Source organism: Macaca mulatta, chromosome 18, assembly GCF_049350105.2.
Source record: "Macaca mulatta isolate MMU2019108-1 chromosome 18, T2T-MMU8v2.0, whole genome shotgun sequence".
Taxonomy (NCBI): Eukaryota; Metazoa; Chordata; class Mammalia; order Primates; family Cercopithecidae; genus Macaca; species Macaca mulatta.
Genome location: NC_133423.1, coordinates 17,946,638 through 17,961,441, shown reverse-complemented (window position 1 = coordinate 17,961,441; position 14,804 = coordinate 17,946,638). Strand labels below are relative to the sequence as shown.

The following is a 14,804-nucleotide window of genomic DNA, read 5'->3' as shown; positions in this document are numbered from 1 at the left end:
AAATACCGCATGTTCTCACTCATAGGTAGGAATTGAACAATGAGATCACTTGGACACTGGAATGGGAGCATCACACACCAGGTCCTATTGTGGGGAGGGATAGCATTAGGAGACATACCTAATGTAAATGATGAGTTAATGGGTGCAGCACACCAACATGGCACATGTATACATATGTAAAAACCTGCACGTTGTGCATATGTACCCTAGAACTTAAAGTATAAGAATTAAAAAAAAAAAAAAAAGGAAATGGGATGAGAGAAAAAGGAGAAAGAGTAAAATAGAAGGAGCTTATTGATTGCTGTCTAGGCAATAGGTGTAACTTACAGAATATTGACAAAAACTGGCAAGCCAGATAAGAAATGATTAAACAAAAATCCAAGAGGATAAGGTCATTTAATACGATATAAGTACAAAGATAACCATAGAACAAAAATACAAACTTCCTTAAATACCAGAAAAATTAATGTATTAAAGAAAATATATATCCTATAGAGAGGGAAACATGACAAATATGAATATGAAATAATTATGACAGAGTTGAGACTCAGATATATCAGGACATGTGCTTGAACCCAACCTTCTATCGCCTTCAAGAGACCCATCTCACATGTAATGACATCGATAGACTCAAAGTAAAAGGAAGAAGAGAGATCGTGCAAATAGAAAACAAAAAAGAGTAGGAGTTACTATTCTTGTATCAGATAAAACAGACTTTAAACCAACAACAGTAAAAAACAAACTACATTATATAATAAAAGGTTCAGTTCAACTAGAAGATTTAATTATCTTATGTACATAGTCACCTAACATCAGAGCATCCAGATTTATAAAATGAATACCAGACCTAAGAAAAGAGATAGCGATACAATAATAGTAGGGGATTTCAGTATCTCCTTAAACAGACTATCAAGGCAGAATACTAATTCTGGACTTAAATTCGAAATTTGACCAAACAGACCTAATAGATGTCTACAGAATACTCCACCCAACAACCACAGAATATACATTCTTCTTATCTGTGCACAGAACATTCTCAAAGATTGACTACATGCTCAGTCATAAAGCAAGCCTCAGCAAATTCAAAAAGCTGAAATCCTGTCAAACGTCTTCTCAGACCACAGTGGAATAAAACTAGAAATTAATACCAAGAGAAACTCTCAAAACCACACAAATAGGGCTGGGTGCAGTGGCTCATGCCTATAATCCCAGCACTTTGGAAGGTCGAGGCAGGAGGCTCATGAGGTCAGGAGATCAAAACCATCCTGACTAACATAGTGAAACTCCCGTCTCTACTAAAAAAAAAAAAAAATTAGCTGGGCATGGTGACACATGCCTGTAGTCCCAGCTACTCAGGAGGCTGAGGTAGGAGAATTGCTTGAACCTGGGAGGCAGAGGTTGCAGTAAGCTGAGATCACGCCACTGCACTCCACCCTGGGTGACGGAGCGAGACTCCATCTCAGAAAAACAAAAAAACACAAATACATGGAAACTAAACAGCTTGGTCCTCTGATTCACTTTGGAATAAACACAAAATTGAGGCAGAAATAAAAAAAAGAATTCTTTGAAACAAATGAAAATAGAGACACAATATACCAAAACTTCTGGGATACAGCAAAGGGAATGCTGATACCACTAAGTACCTACATCAAGAAAACAGAAAAATCTCAAGTTAACAACTAATTGTTGGACCTAAAGGAACAGGAAAAACAGAACACACTAAACCCAGAGCTAGCATAAGAAAAATAACTAAGATCAGAGGAGAATGAGACCAAAAAAAAAAAAAAGGTCAGTGAATCAAAAAGTTGGTTCTTTGAAAGGATAAACAAGATTGATAGACTACTCACTAGATTAAGAAAAAAAAGGGCTGGGCGCAGTGGCTCATACCTGTAATCCCAGCACTTTGTGAGGCTGAGGTGGGCGGATCACAAGTTCAGGAGTTCAAGACCAGCCTGGCCAATATGGTGAAACCCCATCTCTACTAAAAATAGAAAATCAGCTGGGCGTGGTGGCATATGCCTGTAATCCCAGCTACTAGGGAGACTGAGGCAGGAGAACTGCTTGAACCCGGAAGGCAGAGGTTGCAGTGCCACTGCACTCCAGCCTGAGCAACAGAGTGAGACTCCATAAAAAAAAAAAAAAGAAAAAAAAAAGAGAATATCCAAATAAGCACAAATTAAAAATGACAGAGATGAGATTACAGCTGATAGCACAAAAATAGAAAAGATCCTCAGAGATTACTGCAAATATCTGTATGCACACAAAGTAGAAAATCTAGAGGAAATGGATAAATCCCTGGAAACACACAGTTTCCCAAGGTTGAACCAGGAAGAAATTGAAATCCTGAACAGGCTAATAATGAGTTACGAAACTGAGTCAATAATAAAAATCTACCAACAAAAAAAAAAAGCCCTGGAGCAGGTGAATTCACATCCAAATTCTACCAGACATAACAAAGAAGAGCTGGTACCAATCTTACTGAAACTATTCCAAAAATTGAGGAGACAGGATTCCTCCCTAATTCATTCTGTGAAACCAGTATCATCCTGATACCAAAATCTGGCAAGGTTACAACGAAAAAGGAAAATAACAAGCCAGTATCTCTGAACGTAGACACAAAAATCTTTATCAAGTAACTAGCCAACTGAATTCAGCAGCATATCAAAAAGATAATTCATCATGCTCAAGAGAGCTTTATTCCTGGGATGCAAGGATGGTTCAATATACACAAATCCATATATGTGATTCGCCACATAAACAGAATTAAAAACAAAAACTGTATCATCTCAATAGATGTGGAAAAAAGTCTTTGATTAAAATCCAGTATGTCAACATGATAAAAACTCTCAACAAACTAGGCATCAACAGAATATACCTCTAAATAATAAGAGCCATCTATGGCAAACCTGTAGCCAACATCATACTGAAGGGCAAAAGTTGAAAGTGTTCCCCCTAACACGGAAGAAGACAAGTATGCCTACTCTCACCACTCCTATTCAACATAGTACTAAAAGTCGTAGCCAGAGCAGTCAGGCAAGAGAAAGAATAAAGGTCATCCAAATAGGAAAAGAGGAAATCAAGTTATCTGTTTGTTGATGATATGATTCTATACCTAGAAAACCCTAAAAGTTCCTCCAAAAGACTCTCAGACTTGATAAACAACTTCAGTAAAATTTCAGGATTCAGAATCAGCATCCGAAATCAGTAGCATTCCTATATACCAGTAACATTCAAGCTGCGAACCAGATCAAGAATACAATCCCATTTACAATAGCAAAAAAAATAAAATACCGAGGAATACATTTATCCAAGGAGGTGAAAGATCTCTAGAAGAACTATAAGACACTGATGAAAGAAATCAGAGATGACACAAACAAGTGGAAAAACATTCCATGCTCGTGGATTGGAAGAATCAGTATCATTTAAATGGCTATACTGCCCAAACAATCTACAGATTCAATGTAATTCCTATCAAATTACCTGTGTCATTTTTCATGAAATTAGAAAAAAAATTATAAAATTCATGTGGAAACACAAAAGAACCAAATAGCCAAAACAATCCTAAGCAAAAAGAACAAAGTCTTAGGCATCATGTTACCTGACTTCAAGGTAATATACTGCAAACGTTGTAGGTAATGAAAACAGCATCGAACTGTTACAAAAACAGACACATAGATCACAGGAACAAAATAGAGAACCTGGGAATAAAGCCATACACCTACAACCAACAGATCTTTTGACAAAGTCAACAAAAATAAACAATGAGGAAAGGACACCCTATTCAATAAATAGTGCTGGGAAAACTGGCCAGCCATATGCAGAAGAATGAAACTGGACCCCTACCTCCCACCTTATACAAAAATTAAGATGGATTAAAAACTTAAATATAATACCTCAAAGGATGCAAATCATAGAAGAAAAACTCCTCTGGACATTGGCCTGGGCAAAGAATTTATGACTAAGACCTCGAAGGCAAATGCAACAAAAACAAATATTGGCAAATGGGACTTAATTAAACTAAAGAGCTTCTGCACAGCAAAAGAAACAACAGAGTGCACAGACAATCTGCAGAATGGGGGAAAATATTTGCAAACTATGCAACTGACAAAGGACAGATATCTATAAGAAACTCAAATAAGAAACAACCCCATTAAAAAGTGAGCAAAGGACATGAATAGACACTTCTGGCTGCCAGCAAACATGAAAAAATGCTCAACATCACTAATCATCAGAGAAATGCAAGTTTCAGCCATAATGAGATACCATCTCACACCAGTCAGAATGACTATTAAGTCAAAATATAACACATGTCATCAACGATATGGAGAAAAGAGAACACTCATACATCGTTGGTAGGAATGTAAATTAGTTCAACCCCTATGGAAAACAGTATGAAGATTTCTCAAAGAACTAAAAATAGAAATACCATTCCACCCAGCAATCCCACTACTGAATATGTACCCAAAGGAAAAGAAATCATTTATCAAAAAGAAACTTTCCCTGCACTCATATGTTTATTGCAACACTATTCACAATAGCAAAGTCATGGAATCAACCTATGTACCCCTCGGTGGTGAGTTAGATAAAGAAAATATGGCACATATATACCATGGAATACTACACAGCCATAAAAAAGAACAAAATTATGTCCTTTGCAGCAACATGGATGCAGCTGGAGATGTTATCCTCAGTGAATTAATACAGAAACAGAAAAATACTATACATTCTTAATACATGGGAGCTAAACAGTGTATACACATGGCCATAAAGCTGGAAACAGGAGACACTGAGGACTCTGAAAGGGGTAAGGGATATAAGGTTTGAAAAACTACCTATTGGGTACTATTTGGTGGTACCCAAATATTTGGGTGATGCCTAAATGCCAGCATTACACAATTTACCCATTTAACAAACCTGCACATGTACCTTCTGAACCTAAAATAAAATATACATGTACTTGAACTTAACTCACCCCCAAAATGAAAACAACCCAGATGTTCCTCAGCTGATGTGTGGACAAACAACGTGTAGCCATTTGTGAATTAGGAATTATATCTCAATAAAGCTGTTAATAAAAAAATAAGGACAATAGTACCTCAGGTATGGAGGGCTACTTCCTTAACATTATATATACACACACTTAGTCCTAAAGCCAGTTTTTTAATGGGGAAACCCCAGTGGTATTTCTACTAAGATCAGTAACAGGACAAGAATGCCCATGATTTTCACTCTTATTCAGTGTTATATTAGATATATTAGCCAGGTAATTAGGCAAGAAAAGATCAGTTAGAGGCATGAGCTTTGGTAAAGGAGATGAACTATCTCTATTGCGGTTAACATGATAGTATACTTGGAAAACCCTAGAGAATCACTGATAAATGAATTCAGACAACAAAACATTTCAATAAAGTAGCAGGATATAAAGTTAATATGCAGAAATCAAAAGCCTTTGTATACACAGACACAGCCATTGGAAGACATATTGTATTGGTAGTGAAAATCCCATTTAAAATAGCATCAAAGAAGATTAAATACTTAGGAATAAACAAGAAATGTGCAAAAACTATATGAATAAAACGTTAAAACACTTCTGAAATTTGCAGATTTGAACAAATGGAACAATATTCCTTGTTCTTGGATAGGATGACTTAATATTATTAAGATAATCAGTTTTTTGTAGATTACTTTGCAAATTTAACACAATCATCATGTAAATACCAAAATGCTTTTATAATCACATTAGACAAATTGATGCTACTGTTCATATGGTTAAAAGAATCATGTAAGAATAGCCAGGAAAACACTGAAAAAGTGAAACTGTTAATACAAGGGAGAGACTAACCTTACCAGACAGCTAAACATGTATGTTTTAGTTCTTTCTGCTGAGAAGAAGGCCTAGAAGTAGTGACACTCCAGTACCAGGAAGTATATCTAACATCAAGACCTTGGTTACTCCATGGCTCCTGCCTGTAATCCTAGCACTTTCGGAGGCCAAGGTGGGCAGATCACCCGAGGTCAGGAGTTTGAGACCAGCCTGGCCAACATGGCAAAACCCTGTCTCCACTAAAAATACAAAAATTAGCCGGGCTGGTGGTGCATGCCTGTAATCTCAGCTACTTGGGAGGATGAGACAGGAGAATCACTTGAACCCAGGTTGCAATGAGCCAAGATCAGGCCACTGTACTCTAGCTTGGGCAACAGAGCAAGACTCCATCTCACAAAAAAATAAAATAAAATAAAATAAAAAGACTGCTTTTTAAGTATCATTCTTCAACAAAAGGAGTAAGGTGTCCTTGGAAACAGGATTGAGTGTAGGGCTAGAGCAGGCTGAACACAAGATGAGCCCAAAAGTAAAGAAATGCTCACAAAATGATGGGAGCATGTCAAAGGATGCATGAGTCAACTTGAAGGAGCTCCTAGTTGCCACGTAATGTGAACAAAAAGTACGCAATGATTGTAATGAATTCTATCCAGCAGAATAAAATAAATAAATATATGACCATACTGAAGTAAAACAAGTAATTGGGTGAATAAATTGGGAGAGCTCTTGCAGGATAATTCCGTTTAACAAACTGTAAGTAGAGGGAATCATGAAAATAGAAAAATCATTTGGAAAACAACACAGAAATAATTGTCGCAAGCAGAAATGCTAAATTAATGGGCAAAAGTATGAGAAACAGAAGAGTTTCATAGTCTCAAATGATCTCTCCACACGTTTAATTACAAAAGAAAAAATTATAACTTTGCAGTGGAGATGCTTGGCAGACACCACCTTAACCAAGTAATCAAAGTTAATGTCTCCAATAATAAGACATTAGCGTCACATACATCCTGATGTGACGCCCTGAGAAGGGCACAACCTTTGTGATATTTTTGCCAAAAATGCATGACCTTACTCTAATGATGATGAAACGTGAACCTAATTGAGAGACATTTTACAAAATATTTGTCGAGTACACTTCAAAAACATCAAGGTCATTTAAGATAATAAGACTGGAGGAGACTGAGGAGGCCTGATAATGAAATACAACGTGAAGTGTCAGCCTTGTGAAGATAGATGAAACTGTCAAAAGTACTTTGTTGTAAAAACAAGCAATAATAAGAAACTTAGAATGTTTACACTTCTGGAATGCTTTGGAGACAGAAATCAGAGGGTTGCCTAAAAGTAAGAGTTTTGCTGGGGTTACACAGTTGTGACCATATGGATTTTTAATGGTGTATAGTGTGTCTACAAATAGGTAAATCTGTTATGGTACCAAATCCTGTGCCCTGTTTCAAAGAGAGAATTTGTAAAATTTAAGGGTGTGTTGGAAATTACTAAAAAGCAAACAAAACAAAAAAATATAAATGAGTCAAATGGACAGAATGTGCCAAGGAGAGCAGAGCAGTTGCTCAAGAAGCAGGAAATGGATTTGTCTCACTGCTGTTGCGGGTGACTTTCCAAACACTTTAGGGCAGGAACCATATCTGTGTGTCTTTTCTCTGCAGCTTTTGAACTTTATGCTGAGAGAAGTTCTTGAGTACTGTGCTATTTACTAACTTGTTATAAGAATTGAGTTTGAAATGCTGTGCACACGTGGTCTTCACATTACATGCAGGTGCCCAGCTTGACCCTCCAGCTCTTTTAGAAAAAAAAGGACCTGTGACCATCCTGGCTAACACGGTGAAACCCTGTCTCTACTAAAAATACAAAAAATTAGCCGGGCATGGTGGGCGGGCGCCTGTAGTCCCAGCAACTCAGAAGGCTGAGGCAGGAGAATGGCGTGAACCCAGAAGGCGGAGCTTGCAGTGAGCTGAGATCTCGCCACTGCGCTTCTGCCTAGGCGAGCGAGACTCCATCTCAAAAAAAAAAAAAAAAAAAAAAAAAAAGTCCCCACAAAAAGGTTTTTATAATTATTTTTCTACATTTGAATTTTGGAGACACATGATAGAAAACTGTGGACTTGAGATTGATGAAATCCGAGTTTTATTTCTGTCTCTGCCACTAGTTACTGTTGAGCCATTGCCAAATAATGTGACTTTCTCCACTTTGATTTCTGTCTTACGTGAAATATGAGAGGGTATATTTCTGGGATGATGGAAAAATCAAATGAGATAGAAAATAGTGACCGGGTGCAGTGGCTCACACCTGTAATCCCAGCACTTTGGGAGGCCAAGGCAGGTGGATCACTTGAAGTCAGGAGTTCGAGACCAGCCTGGCCAACATGGTGAAACCCTCTCTCTATTAAAAGTACAAAAATTAGCTGGGCATGGTAGTGCATGCCTGTAATCCCAGCTACTCGGGAGGCTAAGGTGGGAGAATTGCTTGAACCCAGTAGGCAGAGGTTGCTGTGAGCCAAATGCCACTGCACTCCAGCCTGGGCAACAGAGCAAGACTCTGTCAAAAAAGAAAAATAAATAAAAAGAAGAAGAAGAAGGAAAGATCTGTGATATCCACAGAGTACCTTACAAATGAAAAGAAAATGGTGATATGTTACTGCTTTTTCTCTAATTAGAAGAGGATTACATAGTGAAAATGTTATATAGATGAAGCATGAAACAGCTGTTGGCACATTAAACCATCTTTTTATAGTATAGTTATTACAAAATTCTGTAAGGAAGAAGCTTGAGGATAGTTATCATATCATAGTGAGTTGAGACCTGACTCAGCCCTTTAACAATTTAGCTTTTTTGCAAGATTGAAAGCAGAGTGTGAGGTTCAGGAGCCTATTTATTTACTAAAATTGTTATCCATCCTGGAGAAACTTTGCTAAAGTATTCGTTCATTCTGGTGGAAGGATGAAATGTAGACTATTAAAGCAATTTAAGTTGTCTCTTGCTGAAACGTTGTGAGGTTTTAGGAAGAATGGCTTAAGTGAATGGGTATTGAATTTAATTTTCCTGATACTGTGATAATAAAAAATATTTTTAGTCCAGTTGTTTGCCCTTTGGCTATTAACCAACAAGGTGATTAAGTGAGACTTTATGCAGTTCAGATGATGTCCTTTGGAACCACTTCATGTGGTTTCAGCTAACTAGTTTCATTTCTTGGAGGCGGATGATGCTGGCAGTTTCCCCCTTAATTTTGCATAAAAGGTATATAGTTCCTTAATTACAGACAAATTTCAAAAAGATGAGAGGATAAATCTTTGAGGAAATCACTTTCCTCTCTTTATTCAGATGCCATGAGGGGTTTTTTAAGTTGCTTGGCAGCTTTCTAGATGAACATTCACTTGTCTGTTTTTAAAACATTCCCTCTTTTTCTGGCCTGAAAAGTATGCAAACATGAATTCACTTTGTTTTATCTGTCTCATATGTGTGTATATGTGTGTGTGTGTAACTACATATTTCCTAGAGAATTCTATTTTTGTCTTTTTTCTTTTTCTTTTGTTTTGTTTGAGCCAGAGTTTTGCTCTTGTTGCTCAGGCTAGAGTGCAATGTGCAGTCTTGGCTCACTGCAACCTCTGCCTCCTGGGTTCAAGTGATTCTCCTGCCTCACCCTCCCGAGTAGCTGGGATTACAGGTACCTGCCACCAGACCCAGCTAATATTTGTATTTTTAGTAGAGACTGGGGGTTTCACCATGTTGGCCAGGCTGGTCTCAAACTCCTGACCTCAGGTGATCCACCCGCCTCAGCTGCCCAAAGTGCTGGGATTACAGGTGTGAGCCATTGCGCCCAGCTGAGAATTCTATTTTAATGAAATTATTTTATATAATTTCCCAGCCCAACACTAGTCCATGATATTTTAGGGCAATAAAATTTGTTTCTTACATTGTAATTTATCCTAATGCTACACTAAAGAAATTCTTAACAGGAAATTAGGTGGTCTAAATGGGGTCTAAAGAGACAGACTTATAAAAATACTCTAAACAGCAATGGTAAACAACTATGGTGCTGAAACTTGTTTCCTTCCTAGTTCCAAACCATTTTAGAAACTGCAAGAGTGACCTTTATTTCCTTCTCTGTAGCACACACGACTATAATTTCCCATGACTATTTATGGTCTGGACAGCCCTTCTCTAACTTCCTTTTTTTTTTTTAATGTCAACGGAATACGTGTTTCTTTAATGGAAAATGTTCTATTTTGGGGAAGCTGCTTTTCCTCAGATAAGTAATGGAGTTGGTGTTTGTGTGTTGAAGGGGTTATATGAGATTGAAGAGTTTTAAATTAGTGGACTGAGAGCTTGGAGTGACAGTCCTGGTGAGGACTCCTAATAGCCTTTTTTTTTCGTATCCAAGATTAAAAATAACTGTGCTTGGTATTTTGTATTATTTTTAAGGATGATTTTCTTCTTCTTCTTTTTTTTTTTAAGAAATGGCAGAATAGTCCTGAATTGAATGGTGAAAATTTCAAACCAAAGTGATTGAAGTGAGGGAATAGTGTGGCTCATCAACAGGGTTGATCTGGGGGCCAGAGAGAGGCATGGGAGATTTGACCCTTCTAACTCTTGTAGGCAGGTCCTATGTACTGAGCACTGTCTCTTTCCCACCTGCTGCAGCTGCACAGTTGGACATTCGTCATGAATCAGGAGGGTCATCTCTGACTCCTGAGTGTGACACAGTCCGTCCCTTTGGAGTGATTTGGAACCTGATCACAGCAAGGATTTGTTGCCATTCCCCAGCTTTGCATTGTGCGTTTAACTACATTTCACAATCACCGTGAAAGATTTTTTATTTATTGTTTTTGACGATTTGTTATCTTAGTTATAAAACCATTCTTTATGCTTTATCCACTTTTCACTCTAGCATCTGGAAACTGTGGCAGCACGTATATTGTTTGTTTTAATGTGAAATTTATTTAAGTACAATATAAGTACAGAAAAGTGGCCAGATCATAAGTGTAGCACTTGATGCATCATCTCAAAGTGAACACACTTGTGTAACCAGCATCTGGACTAAGAAACAGAACATTACAATATTTGAAACGTTACACGCCCTCTCCTGGATACTGCCTCCTTTCCCTCCCTTCCTAAGAACATTACAATATTTGAAACCTTACACGCCCTCTCCTGGATGCTTCCTCCTTTCCCTCCCTGCCTAAGAACATTACAATATTCGAAATGTTACACGCCCTGTCCTGGATGCTGCCTCCTTTCCCTCCCTACCTAAGAACATTATGATATTTGAAACGTTACACGCCATCTCCTGGATACTGCCTCCTTTCCCTCCCCACCTAAGAGTTACTGCCATCCTGACTTCTGTTACTACAGAGTAATTTTGCCTGACTTTGAACTTTATGTAGTTATGGGATCATACAGTGGGTCTCCTCTTTTATCTGGCTTCTTTTGGTCATTATATGTTTGTGAGATTCATCCTGTTGATACATGCTGTTTTAGTTCTTTATTCTCATTGCTACATCATATTATGTTGTTTTAAGACAGAGCAAATTATCTCCTGCACTTGTGAAAGTCAGTAAAATGTGCATTGGACCTTATACTGAAGAGGACTCAAGTCACTATGTGATTTAGTTGTATTGTGATCTAATACCTGTTTTATTACTATAAGAACCATTTATTATTTATTTATTCACCTAATTTTTATAGAGGCAGGATCTTACTTTGTTGCCCAGGCTGGTCTCAAACTCCTGGCATCCTCCTGCTTTAGCAAGAACTTTTGATTACAAAATAGGAAATTGTTTTTCTCTTCCTTAAGTCAGAATATTAACTTTACCATATCACTTTCTCTTCCACTCCCCGCCAACTATAGAAATAATTGCCTTCCTCTTAACTTTGTGCTTCCATAAAACTTGATTGTATCTCTGTATTTAATACATATAGATAGCTATTGTGTTCATCATAGTTAATGGATCACAGATAAAATACTTGCTAACTGAACTTCTTGAAGCCAGGGCTTGTCTTTTCAATTCATGTTTCTAATCCCAGCTTCTAATATGCCTGGTATCAAAGCTTCTAGGTTTCTTGAGGAGTTTTGTGACTTTTCAATAGCGTTTTGTTACATTTTGTCATTGTAGCCTGAGATTCCTGAACGCATCTGCGAACAAACTGGAAAGCCTTCCTCCAGCCACGCTTTCTGAAGAGACAAACAGTATCTTACAAGAGTTGTATTTGACAAATAACAGCCTCACAGACAAATGTGTGCCCTTGTTAACGGGACACCCACATTTGAAGATCCTTCACATGGCCTATAACCGACTTCAGAGTTTTCCAGCCAGGTAAAGGAGAATCGTAAAGCTGTGTTCTGAATTGGGTTTCTCAAAGTGTATTCATAGAAAGATGAAAGCTGAAATATTTATTTCCCAGGTGATATCAAGTTTGTTTCCTTGTTCCTGCTCCATTCACAGTTTCCTTTATATAAGCTGTGATGACATTTCCCTGAAGAGAAGTAGATTGGTTTTCCTCATACGTGTCCAAAGACCTAATCACAAGAATGTTCTTAAGATTTTGAAATAAAATGTGTTGTTTAGCAGGTATGTTTTTTCTTTTACTTCTTTTTAACCAGTCAGATTAATTTTTTAAAAAACTATTATCCTAGAGCCAGGTGTGGCGGTGCGTGCCTGTAGTCCCAGCTACTCAGGAGGCTGAGGTGGGAGGGTCACTTGAGCTCAAGAATTCGAGACTAGCCTGGGCAACATAGTGACACCCTATCTATTAAAAAATAAAGTAAATAATAAAGTTTCCAAAAACATTAACCTAATAGGGTATGTGGGAATTAGAATGTAAACCAGGAACCTGAAAATCCTTCATTATCTACCAACTTTTATATTCATACTTATGATGTACAGAGCAGTGGTAGACTCTACTACCATAGAAACTGTAACATTGCAAATTATGGCTCAAAAGAGTCCATTTTTAATTTGTTTTTACTTTAATTTCTAATTTTTGGGGAGCGGTGACATTATATCTAGCTTTGAGTGAATCTATGTGCTGAGCCTGCCATGAGGATTTACCCTGTTTCCATTTCATTGGCTTTTATCCATCTAACAAGTTAGGGCTTGAAACACACACCCACGCATCAAAGAAGCAAACACTAACCCTTCTGGTATTCTGCTTGTGGTAACTGTAACTCAGCACTGGGGCTAGACCAAAACACTATCATAGCCTCCCTCTGCTGCCTTCAGGGCTACCACTCTATTCAAGCCCTTGCTAAGAAGGAAGGCCCATGTATGTGTTGACTTAAAGTATTGCTCTGTTTTTGGCGTAATGAAATACTTACTTTCCTCCTCATTTGACATTAATGATTAAAATATTTTATGCTTACTTCCATCTACTTTTACTTCACTATGGAATGGGGAAATTATATTTTTGGAAAAAACCATGATAATCACATAACAGCAACCTATCTGAAAGGGCTCATTGTCTTCTTTCAGATGATGAATGTCTAAACCCTGCAGAGGAAAGGATCATCAGCTCTAATTCTGAGGATATACCCCCAGCGACCCATGCCAGGTGTAATCACCCACGCTGAGTGGAGAGAAACTTTTAACACACCTTGTAAAAAATCCATCTAGGAATGAATTCTGTCTCCCTGTGGTTGTGATGTGGCTCAGTAGCTCCCCTGCAAACCAGAGCACCTTAAGAGCTGGGTCTGTGACCTTGCTGTTTCCCTCAGCCTCACATTTCACACAAGGCCCACACTTAAATGGTTGCTGAATTAAAGAACGTGACCACCATCTAGTCATTTTGTCTTCACATCTTTTGCCACCTTCTTTTTATGTTGTGAGTTGGAAATTTCTTTAACTTTTTCTTCTGGGGGCCTGTTTTCTGTGCTTTTAATCATTTTTCATGCACCATTACCCATTAGTTTCAAGGCACAGGGCTGGCATCTGCTTCTGGTGAGTCTTCAGGAAGCTTACAATCATGGCAGAAGGTGAAGGGGAGCCATTGTGTCACATGGTGAGAGAGAGGGCAAAAGAGATGCCAGGGTCTTGTGTGAATGCACAGCATGTGAATTCAATTATTACCATGGGAAGGGCATCAAACCATTCATGTGGTATCTGCTCCCATGACCTGAACACCCCCTACTAGGCCCCACTTCTAACATTGGGAATCAAATTTTTTTTTTTTTTTGAGACGGAGTCTCGCTCTGTCGCCCAGGCTGGAGTGCAGTGGCACAATCTTGGCTCACTGCAAGCCCTGCCTCCCGGGTTCACGCCATTCTTCTGCCTCAGCCTCCCGAGTAGCTGGGACTACAGGCGCCCGCCACCTCGCCCGGCTAGTTTTTTGTATTTTTTAGTAGAGACGGGGTTTCACCGTGTTAGCCAGGATGGTCTCGATCTCCTGACCTCGTGATCCGCCTGTCTTGGCCTCCCAAAGTGCTGGGATTACAGGCCTGAGCCACCGCGCCCGGCCTGGGAATCACATTTCAACATGAGATTTGGAGGGGACAAATAATCCAAACCATAGCACTATATTTCTTTCAAAATATGATGACAGCATATTTAAATAATATTCTTAGAAATTCGGGCTATCATAGATGAATTACTTCATAGTCTGTGTACAGATTGTTTGTAGTATATTCTGATACCATACTGGATGTATATGATATTAAAAAGTCTGACTTCATAAGATAAAAACTTAGTTTTTACTGTATCTTATCAACAAGATAATCTTTATATTTGAAATATGACAGAAAAATAATACAGTTTTTTTTTGTTAAATTGTTTAAAAGTGTACTGTGACAAATGAAACTGTAACAGGTAGAAATGATACCAAAAAATTTAAACTATTATTCACCTTATGAGTCTGAGTCACACTAATGGCGAATCCTGTGCTTCTTGGAGTGGAAAGAGGGTCAAAACAGTGCCAGATACTATTACAGTGATTGCAGAGGTGGAGGTGTTGGTTTTTCTTTCAAAGTTATAAAG

At 38.1% G+C, this 14,804-nt stretch overlaps 1 protein-coding gene across 1 annotated transcript in view; it reads left to right on the top strand.

The window, feature by feature from the left end:
• Positions 1-14,804, top strand: part of PHLPP1 (PH domain and leucine rich repeat protein phosphatase 1) — a 266,548-nt gene that overhangs the window by 216,425 nt on the left and 35,319 nt on the right. Inside the window, exon 11 of the mRNA XM_015122148.3 lies at positions 11,952-12,152. Within this exon, the coding sequence (XP_014977634.3) occupies positions 11,952-12,152 (201 nt within the window). The remainder of the gene's footprint in view (positions 1-11,951; positions 12,153-14,804) is intronic.